The 13222-nt window shown below is 43.4% G+C and overlaps 3 protein-coding genes across 4 annotated transcripts; all 3 read left to right on the forward strand.

Annotated features, from left to right (window-relative positions):
* On the forward strand, window positions 1-3490 carry LOC147957248 (uncharacterized). 2 transcript variants are annotated; one of them, XM_087535279.1, is made up of 3 exons: window positions 1-579; window positions 1074-2797; window positions 3335-3490. In XM_087535279.1, exons 1-3 carry the CDS (start codon window positions 297-299, stop codon window positions 3488-3490), a joined length of 2163 nt encoding a protein of 720 aa, XP_087391405.1. In that variant the 5' UTR covers window positions 1-296. The 2 variants fall into 2 exon arrangements, with proteins under 2 accessions (XP_087391405.1, XP_087391404.1); XM_087535278.1 differs by lacking the exon at window positions 3335-3490 and adding an exon at window positions 2925-3060 and having other exon boundaries at window positions 445-579; window positions 1091-2653.
* Window positions 3491-3602: 112 nt separating this feature from the next.
* LOC125518792 (uncharacterized) lies at window positions 3603-7206 on the forward strand. The gene is made up of 10 exons (XM_087535280.1): window positions 3603-3757; window positions 3855-4061; window positions 4157-4261; window positions 4490-4591; window positions 4716-5087; window positions 5170-5424; window positions 5504-5761; window positions 5839-5877; window positions 5959-6211; window positions 6965-7206. Exons 3-9 carry the CDS (start codon window positions 4259-4261, stop codon window positions 6196-6198), a joined length of 1269 nt encoding a protein of 422 aa, XP_087391406.1. The 5' UTR covers window positions 3603-3757; window positions 3855-4061; window positions 4157-4258; the 3' UTR covers window positions 6199-6211; window positions 6965-7206.
* A 982-nt stretch (window positions 7207-8188) lies between these two features.
* Window positions 8189-12598, forward strand: LOC125518791 (uncharacterized). Its single transcript, XM_048683659.2, has 2 exons — window positions 8189-11458; window positions 11551-12598. Exons 1-2 carry the CDS (start codon window positions 8191-8193, stop codon window positions 11901-11903), a joined length of 3621 nt encoding a protein of 1206 aa, XP_048539616.1. The 5' UTR covers window positions 8189-8190; the 3' UTR covers window positions 11904-12598.
* Window positions 12599-13222: the final 624 nt, after the last annotated feature.

Raw genomic sequence — 13222 nt, forward strand, 5'->3', positions numbered from 1 at the left:
GCCTCAGAATCATGGTATTGACGGCACTTTCCAAAAGTGCCTCCGAAGCTCGCAGCCTTCAAGGGCAGTTTTAGAAAATGCCTTCCAAACAGGGGAAAACAAGGCGTTCTACAAAAGTGCCGCGGAGCGTAGCCAGCGTTTTGGTGTGAAACAGCCCTCCCCGCTGCGTTCCAAGGTAAAAAAAACAGAGGTCTTCCAAAAACAAAAAACAGAGGAACACCACGGCCACCGCAGCTTCTCCGCGCTGGGCGCTTCGTCGTCTTCGCCGCCGGCGCCTGCTCCGCCACCGGCGCTCCATGCCGGAGCCTCTGCATCCGCCGCGACCTGCAACGCCATCCCCACTCCGTGCCTTCCCTCATCTCTCGTCCCCAATCTCGGGGTGGGATTCGCAGTGCGCGGTGAAGAAGAAGGGGAGATCCAGGCTCGGAGAGGAGGAGGAAGATCAAGTGGTCCAGGCCACGAACTCATCAGCGGTGACCTCCCCCCCCCCCCCCCCCCCCCCGCCCCCCAACCCACGCCAGAGAAGCCCATGTCAGGTTGCTGTTGATCTGACGCTCTGCTGCGCACAAGGTGTTCGAGGTAATGCCTCTTCATTTTTGTAGTTCATTTTTCTTCCAGTTTTTGTTGGTGCTAGACTTATGGATGAAGAATCATTATGCAATGACATCTAGAATCAACTTGTACTGTGTGTCTTGTCCTTCTTGTAATTATACTAGGAGTATGGCAACTTGTCCTGTTGAAATTGGAGCTTGTTTGTTGTTGCCTTGTGTGCATGGTGGCCTTCTGTTCATGTTAGAAAACTTCACACAAGGAGTAAGCTATATAGATAGACTGATAATCAAACTGCAGGTGCATTTGGCATTTCTATATAGAACATCCCTAATGTGTTACTTCTAATCTTGTTGCATCAGGTTTCAGCTAAACTGTTTTCTTGCTACACATGAGGTCTTCTATATTGAACATCCCTTTGATTCCGCTAATAGTAAACTGATATTGCTTTCAGAAATTTCTCTTTGATGCATTCAAATATTTATTGTAGAATTTTATGTGGTCTCTGCTTTAACGTGTCGTAGAACTTGGGTTTGTTCAGTTGAGAATGGATAAGAGTTGGATGCGAGCAGCAAGGTCTTCCATTGAGTATTCTGAAGGAACTATCAACTTCATACAATTTGCTTTTCGTGAGTCAGCAAAAAATAGTAGGATTCTCTGCCCTTGCAAGATATGTGTAAACTCTCGTTGGTTAGGTGAGCATGAAGTCTATGATCATTTGATTTGTGATGGATTCATGTCCGGATATACCACATGGATTCACCATGGAGAAAGTATGCGGCCCTCCGAAGCAACTACTGGTCCTAGTTCACAGTTTGAAGAATATGCTGATAGTGATGAGATGGATGAGATGCTACTAGAAGGATTTGGGATGTATGATACTCGTACTTTAGGAGAGGAGCAAGAGTCTGAAGATGATTTGGACGATGATGCTGAGGCATACTATAGATTAGTTAATGATGGACGCCAAGAGTTGTACCCAGGTTGCAAAAGATTCTTGAAGCTGCAATTTTTGGTGAGGTTGCTTCATATCAAGAATATGAGGGGAATGAGCAATGTTTGCTTTGATGAGGTATTGACGCTAATTAAGGAGGCACTTCCAGAAGGTCAGGCGTTGCCCAAAAATTTTCATGGGGCCAAAAAGTTTGTGAGAGCCATTGGTATTGGATATGATAGTATAGATGCATGCAAAAACGATTGCATTCTATTTAGGAAGGAACATGCTGATGCCATATCATGTCCAGTGTGTGGCACAAGTAGATGGAAGAGCGTAAATACTGGAGTTGATGGAAGGCGTGTCCACAAGGTGCCTCAAAAGGTGGTTCGTCATTTCCCGCTAAAGAAGAGACTCCAAAGGTTGTTCGCTTCTACAAAGACGGCATCAGATATGAGGTGGCACAGCGAAGGCCGCACAAAGGACGGCTTGATACGACACCCAGCTGGTTCACCTGCATGGAAACACTTTGATGCTATTCACAAAGACTTCAGTTCAGAAGTTTGTAATGTTAGATTTGGATTGGGAGCTGATGGTTTCAACCCTTTTGGAAATATGAATCTCTCATATAGCATATGGCCTATCGTCTTGATCCCCTACAAACTTCCTCCATGGATTTGTATGAAGCAATCAAACTCTATCCTCTCTGTCATCATTCCTGGTAAAAAATCTCCAGGGAAAGACATGGATGTTTACATGCAGCTAACCATAGATGATCTTCTGGAGCTTTGGAATGATGGAGTTTGGACTTATGATGCCTCTCGATCTAAGAAGTTTCTCTTACGTGCCGCACTACTATGGACAATAAGTGATTGGCCTGGGCGTGGATCTTTGTCTGGAGAAAATATAGCAGTTTGCTCCCATTGTCTATCAGAGACATGCTCTCTTTGGTTAAAGAATGGACACAAGAAATGCTATATGGGACATCGCAGATTCTTGGAACCTAATCACGAGTTTCGATTTGATGCTGAGTCATTTGATGGTTTTGAGGAACATCGAGAGCCTCCCGTTCCCCTTTCATTACATGACATTTCAATATTGACAAAGGACATGAAAACTACATATGGGAAACTGCAGCAGAAGAGCAGCAGGAAGCGACACCGTAATCAGGTAGATGAGAATGATACAAGCGTGCAGCAAGACACTTCAATATTCAGAAAGAGAAGTTGCTTCTTTCAGCTGCCATACTGGGAAACACTTCTATTACGTCATAATCTGGATCCTATGCACATAGAGAAGAATGTGTTTGAGAATATTGCACATACCCTTCTGAATGTTAGCAAAAGATCAAAGGATAATCTAAATTTCAAGTGTCGTTGATTGTTTTTATCTTAGTTTTGATACTGTCTTTTCTAACCGAGTTTCAAATTGTACATGCCAGGAAATATGATGACTTCGGGATCAAGATCTGATGCATTCAATCAGTCCCATGTGTCTGACCATGAACGAAGACTGAATGAGCTGAAATATAAAGTCAGAGAAGTTAATCTACCACAAATGGAATGCATCAATGTTATGAAACAAATGAAAACAGAAGCTTCAAACAGGGATAAATTAAAACACTTCACTATGGTAAGCTCTTAAAATACTTGGTGAGCTCTTGTTTTTATTACTTCTGATGGTATTGAGGAGCTCAGCATGGATAACTTTGAACACTTGTTTTTTATTTCTCATCTTGTTTTCTTGTATTGATTTTGAAGAATTCCGGAGCTGAAGGAGATGTTGACTTAAGGAGCCATGAGGGAAGTGGTGAGGAAACTGAATCAGAAGATGGAGAAGATGGCGCTGAACATGGTGATGAAACTGAATCGGAAGATGAAGAAGGTGAGTCTGGACAAGAAGATGAACATGAAGAAGAAGAGGAAGTTCGACAAGAACAGGAGCAAACACATGGTTAGTTCTGAGGGCATAAAAGAATTTATATGTGCTTGTTTTGCATGGGCCTAATGGTAGTTCCTATCTGTTCACATACCAGAAGTTGTAGAGAAGACTAGAAGAGGACCTACTCACATGAGGCGCTTCTGGAAAGAACATGATGTTGATAACAAGATCAATTTGAAGTTCAACAGATTTGGTCAGCCATGTGGTTTGAAGACTTGCAAGCTGACAAATTTTATTGGAACCCTAGTGAAAGGAAAAGAAATGTCCTTAGCTGCTCAAAACTGGAGCAAAGTACCAAAGTTAGAGAAAGAAAAGTTGTGGGGTTCTATCCAGGTATGTCAACGCAATCTAACATATATATTTGCATCTTCAACAAACAAGTCACTTTTTTCTTCAACGAACAAGTTGTCACAATTGTATTTTTTAATAGGCTTTTTTCAACATTGATGAGTCATACAAAAGATGGGTGTTGAGATCAGCTAGTAAAAAATGGAAAGACTTCAAGGTTGTTTTAAAGAGGAAATACTACAAAGCTGATTTGTCACGGGCACGGAATATTCTTAATGGTTGTGATAACAGAATTCCAATTGGACAGTGGGAGTGGCTAGTAAAACACTGGAGAACAGAGAAAGCTAAGGTGGGTACTCAATGGTGTAGTTCTGTATCCTATGCTAAATATGTGTTCCACATATAAGCTTGTTATGAGTTTCTTCACCATATTTGTGTGTCTAGGAAAAATCTGAGAGAAACAAAGCCACTCGGGCATCGCAACTCGAGGGATGCAACAGGACCCACACCGCTGGGTCATGAAGTTTTGCAGTTGTCCTTGATCAAATGGTAATCAATATTCCTTGTTTTATTTTTTCCCATAATATTCATTTGCCCTGTTCTTTGTGTCAACGGGACCCACACCACTGTGTCGAGGAAGGCTGGCCTTACTTATTCTGCCTCTCATATGTACACAACTGAATTGTGGACAGATTTGCTGTCTAGATCTGTTGCCTTAGTGTCTTTGTCCTTTTTAACTTGTGTAACTAGTGTATCAACATTTCATCTCTGCTTCAGGAGATGGTAGAGGGTAGGGAAATTGGGCGTGCCGAGCTTTACGTGGTTACGCATACAAAAAACAATGGATATCCAGTCAACCAACAAAGCGGAGTAAAAATGGTATGTAGTTCACTTCATAGTGCTCTGTTCTATTATATTCCTAGTTAGCTTTCACTTGATACTGCTGTGTTCAGTGCTTCATAAAATTCATGCTTGCAACCCTACTGTTATATGAACCTTTCAGGATGAAATTAAAAAAAGGATTCGGGAAGATCCTTCTTTGATTGGTGAGGAGGCCCGTAATGGTGATCTTTATTCATCAATTTTCCCAAAAGGAAAGAAAGGAAGGCCAAGTGGCCTTGGTCTATTAGTAGGTGGAGTCGCTTCGGAGCGCCTTGCTCAAGTTGAAGCTGAACTACATGTTGCTAAACAAGAGAACATGGAGCTTCGGCATGTGGTGCATACTCTGGTGGCAAATCAAACTTCAATAATGGCCAAGAGTGAGAGAATGGCAGAACAGTACAATGAGCTAAAAAGTTTGATCATAGCTTCTAGGGGGTCTGTTGAAATGGGAGGAATTCTAGAAAAGGAGCTTCCAAATAAAGAACCATCTAAGGTGATTCTTGTTTTCATCTCTTATATTCAGTCACATTATTTGAGCACTTACTACTAGCTAAATATGAGTTTCCACATACTAGGACTTGGAAACCATGAATGAAGAAGAACAAGCAACTTCACTTTCATATACTACCAAGGCATCTGAGGCAATGGCTGCTCCAAGGCTGCTCCAAGGCAATGGCTACTCTAAGTTGGTGAAGGCATCCCAACTGGAATCAAAGAAAACAGAATCAGCACTACCAAGTCTTGCGCCTGTGCCAAAACCAAAGAAGGCAAAGACAACTAAACATAAGAAACCAGGAATATTTCAAACACCGCTCCAAAAGGGGCCAAAGGTGATTTTTCTATATTTGTCTCAACTTATTAACCAACTAGCAAATTAGAAGGGTTACTTAGTACTATTGCAACTTACAGGACGGATTAGAAGATACCATAAAGTGTGGCATGGAAGTTAGTTTGACGTCGCCAAACAGTGCAAGTGTGGTGGCAATGGGAACAATTCAGAAAATTGATAGAAAAGCTAAAGCTACTGATGGCCAACCACTAGCTGATTGTGTTGAAGTTCTTGTCAACGTCGTGCTCAAAGAAACAACTGAGCTGCCTCGTGCACAAGGGAAAATAAACAAGATAGGAAATGCCCAAGCTAGGTGTATTCCATGGCCACGCAAAAATGTATGATACATGACACTTTGCTAACTCATTTGCCCTGTTCTTGTATATGCAACTATTCTGAACTCTTTTTTATGCAGATTATGCAAACAGACCGTACTACTGTGCTGCACTCTAAGGTACTATCATAGCTCATAGTTGTTGTTTTGTGCTCATATTATGTATAACTATACATGATTTTTGTTTTTACCCAATTGTAGGTTTCTAGTGTTTGTAGTCAGATGTCTTTCAACAATAGTGAGAATGTGGATCCCAACGAAACAACTACTGGAACTCAGGTGACCAACCATCAGACTGGTTGCAGTACTTCAGAAGGTGCAGTGAGGAATACACTGAAGAGAAAGAAAGTTTCTGAGACAACAAGAATGAAAAAAGGTACTCAAGCAATCTCTACTACAACCGGAAACAACATACTTAGGAATTCGGGCAGGACAACATGAAAGATGGTCATAGGTGAGTTGTACATGCCTTTTCCTGTTGCTCTTGCATCAAGATTTTCTGTGGATATATAATTTCCTAACCTGAACTTAGTAATCAGCTCATCTACTATCCTCTTCTCTGCAATCCTTGACAGTACAATATTGTGATCTAAGATGCTCATTTAAGTTGTGATAGTAGCTTTGGTCATTTCTGAATTTGTGAAGATATGTTTCATTGCTGTACAATATTCAACAACAGTAGGTATTGTACATGTGTAAAGTCTGTACAGTGGTTGCACCTTGAATTGATGGCTCCATGTTTCAGTTCTTAAAAATAGTGCTCGGTGTCTTATTGTCGTGTGGAACCTGGACATTCTAATGGCCAGTGGTGCTTCTCCAAAATGACAAATCTAGTCATATGGTTCACGCGCAAGTAGGATCAGACCTGTCACCCCTTAAGAACTGAACAACAGGCATAGGTTTCAGTTTATCCTTTTTTTGCTAGTACCAAGTTGATTATCTATTCAGTGATTCAATCCATGGAGGCAATGACCAATTGTCCAGATTTAAAGCAATACCTGACACCCCTTAATGATCTTTATAATTTACCCATTTTACATTTTACAGTGCTGTTTTTTACCTACTCGTGCATGCTGTTGCTGTTTGAATGATAGATTAAGTTTAATGGCGCAAACAAAAATATGTTTAAGTTTTAGTATTTACATCATTTTACATGCCTGTCTCTTTAACCCTGTTACAGTGCTAAGGACAGTCTTTGCTCTTGTAGATGCCATCCGAAAGTCGAAGTTGAAGGTGACACACAGCTGATTAGTTTCTGTACTTCCAATTGATTGCATCAAGCTGGAACGCTCTTTAATTACATTGTTTTTACAACAGTAGGCAGTGTACCTCTGTGTTACATTGTTATCACAACAGTAGGCAGTGTACTTGTGTTACATTGTTGGCCCTGTGTTGCTGATTGATACTTTGATGTTGCTTTCGAATTTGTGAAGATGTTCTAATGCTTTACATTATTCTCTTGCACGATGGTACTTCTAGTCCATGCAAGCCTCTCAATCTTGTTCTACTATTGTATATATGTGTTTGTACAGTGGTTGCAAATTAGTGAGCTTGCCGTAACAGTGTTTTTAATTCATATTCTTATATGCCTGTGTAAAATTTCTGGCATTCTTATGTGCCTCAGAAACATTCTGGAGGCAAGTCAAAAGACGCCACAAAATGGTTTTCGAGGCGATCTTAAGAAATGCCACAAAAATGTTTTGAAGGCAGTATGAGTTATGCCACACAAAATTTTTTGAGGCAGTATAAGAAATGCTACAAATAGTCTTTGGAGGCATTCCTAAAGATGCCTCAAACTGAGCTTGCTGGCATTTAAAAAAAATGCCTTTGTGTTCCTTTTGAGGCATTATTGAAAAATGCCTCCCATTGAGCTTGCTGGCATTTTAAAAATGCCTCTGTGTTGATCTTTTGAGGCGTTCTAGAAAAGTGCCTTCATTGACCTTTCCCTTCGTGACCATCTCTAGCATATTTTAAAAATGCCTTCTATTCTCTAAGCTGGCATTATATGGCCCTTTCGAGGCATTTTAAAGTGCCTTCTATTGATGTCCGTGGTGTAGTGTGCATACCATATTTGCGGCTCCCATTCTCTCGGTCAAGCAACGAGAGCGACGCCACCCATCATTTGGCTGCCTAGTTTGCTTTATGTATCTATCGGATGTTTGGCAGCCGACTTATATGACCCCAGTATCCATCCAATTATTGGAATCTACAGCATATATTTGCCGTGTGAGATAATGGAACCCAGCCATCCGCAGATCGGTATGCACATGGCCCCAGAACGTACGAATGACTTTGACTTCCATGGGCACCGTGGTCACCGTGAACATATGGAGAGATGTACGTGTGCGTTCGTCCATCCACTATTTAAACAGCGTGCTAGCGGCCATCAGCTCTCACAACCACCAGAGCCAATTCAATCCAGCCTAGCTAGCCATGGAGACGGAGCCACCCAAGATGCTCGCCGTGATGGCGACGATGATGATGATGATGGCCACCGCCGCTGCACTCGTACCGGAGGGGGCGGTGCTTGCAGGACAGGCGAGGGCGCTCCTCGTCTGGAAAGCCAGCCTCGACGACCAAAGCCAGCACACACTGCTGTCCTGGGAGAACATGTCGGCGCCCTGCAGCTGGCGTGGCATCACGTGCACAGGGCAACATCGCCGGCCGGTGATCAGCGGCATCTCTCTGCGGGGGATGCGGCTTAGAGGGGCGCTGGGGCCACTCGACTTCTCAGCCTTGGCGACCCTGACGCGCCTCGACCTCTCGCACAACCACCTCAGCGGGAGCATCCCTGCCGGCATTGAGGCCCTCGGAGAGCTCCGTGCTCTGCTTCTACAAGGCAACCAGATAAGAGGCTCCATTCCACTAGGCCTAGCAAATCTCACAAAATTACGCTGCTTAATGCTTAATGAAAATGAACTCTCCGGTGGAATACCAAGGCACATAGGCAACATGAGTAATCTTGTGAACCTCACCTTGTCGGCCAATCACTTGGTTGGTCAAATCCCCTTTGAAATAGGCCAGCTAAAGCACTTGGTTACATTAGATTTTTCTAATAACAATCTTTCCGGCTCAATCCCAAGCAATATATGTGACTTGACAAAACTTGCTACCTTGTACCTTGACGCCAACCAACTCTTTGGACACATCCCTCGAGAACTTGGTCATTTGGTCAATTTAAAGGACCTGGGCCTTAGCCGAAACAAGCTGATAGGTTCCATCCCAAATAACTTGAGAAATTTAACAAAACTCACTGCCTTGTATTTTGGACAGAACCAACTTTCTGGCCAAATTCCACAAGATTTAGGTTATCTAGTGAATTTAAAGGTCTTGGATCTTTGTCAAAACACGTTCTCAGGTTCCATTCCAATAAATTTGTTTAATTCGACGAAGCTCACTATCTTATCTCTATGGGGCAACAGGCTCTCTGGTCAAATTCCACAAGAATTAGGTCACCTAGTTAACTTGGAGGAATTAGAACTTAATACAAACACACTCTCAGGTTCTATCCCAATCACTATAGGGAATTTGACCAAACTCACTAGATTATACCTTTTCCAGAACCAACTTTCGGGGCAAATTCCACGGGTGCTAGGTTATATGATGAACTTAAAAGAATTGGCTCTATATGAAAACACACTCTCAGGGAACATTCCAAGAAATTTATGTAATTTGACCAAGCTCACTGTCTTAATTCTTTCACACAATAGATTTTCTGGTCAGATTCCACAAGAATTAGGTTACCTTGTGAAATTAAATGACTTGGATCTTACTTTTAATACACTCTCAGGTCCTATCCCAGTCACCATAGGCAATCTGACAAAACTCAATATATTAAGCCTTTTTATGAACCAACTTTCGGGGCGAATTCCACGAGAATTGGGTTTCCTTGTGAACTTAGAGGAGTTGGATCTTAATATTAACAAACTATCAGGTTCCATCCCAAACAGCTTACGAAGTTTGACAAAGCTCACCAAGTTATGCCTTGCACAAAACCAACTCTCTGGGTCTATTCCTCAAGGAATTGGCAAGTTAATGAGCCTAGTTCAACTGCAACTCCCTTTTAACAACCTCTCTGGTTCCTTGCCATCTGGTCTTTGTGCGGGAGGTCAGCTACAATTTTTGATCGTTAACGACAACAACTTGGTTGGACCCTTGCCATCAAGCTTGCTAAGTTGTACAAGCCTAGTCAGGATTCGACTTGAACGGAATTACCTCGAAGGAGATATCACCGAGATGGGAGCTCATCCAAATCTTGTCTATATTGATATAAGTTCAAATAAACTATTTGGTAAACTATCTCATCGTTGGGCTGAGTGCTACAATCTTACAGTGCTACGTGCATCAAAAAACAATATAACCGGAGTAATACCATCAAGTATTGGGAAATTATCTTGGTTGGGGATACTTGATATTTCATCAAATAAGCTTGAAGGACAAATTCCTCCAGAAATCGGCAATATAACGATGTTGTTCAGTTTGAGCCTTTTTGGTAACTTGCTCCAGGGAAATATGCCCGCAGAAATTGGATCACTGAAAAATCTGGAATATCTAGATTTATCATCAAACAACCTAACTGGGCAGATACCAGGATCAATTCAGCATTGTTTGAAGCTTCACTCTCTAAAGTTGAGCCATAATCACTTCAATGGTACAATTCCTAATGAACTAGGGATGTTGGTAAACCTACAAGATATGTTGGATCTAAGTGAAAATTCAATTGATGGCGCTATTCCTAGTCAACTAGGTGGTCTTACTATGCTCGAAGCCTTGAATCTTTCTCACAATGCACTGAACGGCAGCATTCCACCATCTTTCCAGAGCATGAACAGCCTCCTATACATGGATATGTCATACAACAAATTAGAAGGGTCAGTGCCACATACTAGGCTCTTTGAAGAGGCTCCAATCAAATGGTTTAAGCATAATAAGAAATTGTGTGGTGTTGTAAGAGGTTTGCCCCCTTGTGATCTTCCTCAAAGTAGTGAACAAGGGAAAAAGTCTGGTGCTATTTTACTCTCTATAATAGCCGCGGTTGCATCTTTTATGTTTGTCATTGCACTGGTAACATGGCAGTGCAAAAAGAAGAAAACCAAGACAGCAGTTATAGATAAACCACAACAAACCAAGATGTTCACCATTTGGAATTTTGATGGGGAAGATGTGTACAAGAAAATTGTTGATGCCACAAACAATTTCAGCAACGCTCATTGCATTGGATCTGGAGGTAATGGATCAGTCTACAGAGTCCAGTTACCAACAGGTGAATTGTTTGCAGTGAAAAAGATCCATATGATGGAAGATAATGAGCAATTTAACCGTGAAATACAAGCATTGATGTATATTCGACATCGGAACATTGCAAAGTTATTTGGTTACTGCTCTGCAACCCAAGGAAGATTTCTTGTGTATGAATACATGGATAGAGGAAGCTTATCAGCATCTTTGAAGGGTACAGAAACTGCAGTTGAATTGGATTGGCCGAAGAGGTTAAATATTGTTTGGGATGTTGCTCATGCTTTGTCTTACATGCATCATGACTGCTTCACACCGATAGTCCACCGAGATATAACAAGCAACAACGTTTTGCTTGACCTGGAATTTAGAGTCTGCATCTCAGATTTTGGTCTAGCGAAAATACTAGATGTGGATGCATCGAACTGCACTAGTCTCGCAGGGACAAAAGGATATCTTGACCCAGGTAAAATTATTATATCTATGTTGCTTAAATCAATAATCTTATCATTATTTCAAGTACCTCTATGTTTTAACTCTCTAGTGTTGATGTTTCAGAGCTTGCATACACGACAAGGGTGACGGAGAAGTGCGATGTTTATAGCTTTGGGATACTTGTTCTAGAGCTGTTCATGGGACATCATCCAGGTGATTTTCTTTTGTCCATGGGCAACAACAAAAAAAGTACATCAATTGAGAAATTGCTGGACACCCGGCTTCCACTCCCTGAAGCTGAGGTCGCAACTAAGATATTTCAAGTGGTCGCCATCGCTGTTCGGTGCATAGAGCCTGATCCATCGCACCGTCCGACGATGCAGCAAGTAACCAAGGTGTTGTCAGCAGCTGAGCGACCTGCTAATAATCTTGATTATCTCCACACTAGCATTGTCATCCCTGCCTGCTGGTCGTGAATGTTCATCTGATTATTACATCCGACACTGTATATAACACATCATTTTATTCGCTAGATAGCTTGTTTTCTGCTATATATCATTCGCACCTACTGGTTGGCAATTAACTACATCTAAATATATTTTGTATGGCAGAGCTCCTGCTATTTCGGTAAAACATTGATAAATAAATCCATCTGCATCCTCTCTCGGACGTCTCCTTTTGGTCCTTATAGCCTTACAAGGTGCTCGAGCCTTTTAGCTGTTGCGTGTCACTTGGGGCTGCAGCAAGAAGGGATTCGCACTGCATTACCCTGTGAAGGGAGTCAAAAGAAGCCACACAATCTGAGGAAAGAACTCCCCATGGAAGAGGAGCAAATCAATCAGATCAGGGAGGAGTGCAGCGTGCGTGCCTGGGTGAAGGCATCAGGGTCGTGCACTCGTGCGGGTTCTCGCGGGCCAGGTCAAAGGAGTAGAACCTTGCGGCGGCGGGCGCGGCGAGAACCAGGTGGCGGAGGAGCGCCAGAAGGAGGTAGTCCGGGCGACAGACGGCGGTTGCTGCGGCGAGGAGGAGCATTGCGAGCGTGGCGCCCGCAGCCGCGACGGCGGGGCAGCGGCAGGGTGATGCTTGGGGAGGAAATTTGTGGATCTGGTGGTAGGTGGAAACCCAATTGCTATCGGAAAAGGCTTTCGCCCTGTTTTATATATAAATAAAGCAATGATAAACCACAACCAAAGTACAAACGCACCCTATCACAACACACGCACACATCCAAGGCGGGATACATAGGCGCTGAGCGCAGCAACACCACCCCTAACACTACAGAGCAATCGGGGTCCTTCATCGTGAACACACCACCGTGAAGAGATGAAGCCGCATATGACGAACCGTGTGCTCCAAGGCGGCGACACCAACGCGCCGCCACCGCCCGACCTGACGATCAGAGTTTCCCCTGGAGCAAGACAATGACCGATGAGAGCCACGAAGACGCCTTCAAGCAGGGAACGAGCTACGCCGCCGCCGGTCCGTCCGTGGATAGAGCAGGTTTTCACCCCGGCCAACATTCACCGCCACCGAACGCCACACCCACGGTGATCATGCCACCCACACGGCCATGGCCACCAGGCAGCACTGATCCATGGGCTCTGCCCAAGAGCACCGCGGAGCCACCACCAGGGCCGCCGCCCCGGCCTCCAAGACATTGATACCACCTCACCTGAGGCCCGCCGCTACCCCAACCGAAGAAACGAGCGGAAAGGACCCACCTTTTGCACCCCCGGGTGGCCCCCATCAGCGAGACCCAGTAGGCCGGCCAAAACTAGCCTCCATCGACCCGTCC

Source organism: Triticum urartu, chromosome 7A (genome assembly GCF_056163025.1).
Source record: "Triticum urartu cultivar PI428250 chromosome 7A, HENAU_Tu73, whole genome shotgun sequence".
Taxonomy (NCBI): Eukaryota; Viridiplantae; Streptophyta; class Magnoliopsida; order Poales; family Poaceae; genus Triticum; species Triticum urartu.

Bases quoted from the DNA above. Each gene is read 5' to 3' on its own strand.
- LOC147957248 (XM_087535279.1), top strand. From the start codon at position 297: ATGCCGGAGCCTCTGCATCCGCCGCGACCTGCAACGCCATCCCCACTC. The intron at 580-1,073 runs GTAATGCCTCTT...AACGTGTCGTAG, and splicing joins CTGCGCACAAGGTGTTCGAG to AACTTGGGTTTGTTCAGTTG. The intron at 2,798-3,334 runs ATTGCACATACC...ATGGCGCTGAAC, and splicing joins AGAAGAATGTGTTTGAGAAT to ATGGTGATGAAACTGAATCG.
- LOC125518792 (XM_087535280.1), top strand. The intron at 4,592-4,715 runs GTATGTAGTTCA...TGAACCTTTCAG, and splicing joins AACAAAGCGGAGTAAAAATG to GATGAAATTAAAAAAAGGAT. The intron at 5,088-5,169 runs GTGATTCTTGTT...TCCACATACTAG, and splicing joins CAAATAAAGAACCATCTAAG to GACTTGGAAACCATGAATGA.
- LOC125518791 (XM_048683659.2), top strand. From the start codon at position 8,191: ATGGAGACGGAGCCACCCAAGATGCTCGCCGTGATGGCGACGATGATG. The intron at 11,459-11,550 runs GTAAAATTATTA...TTGATGTTTCAG, and splicing joins AAAAGGATATCTTGACCCAG to AGCTTGCATACACGACAAGG.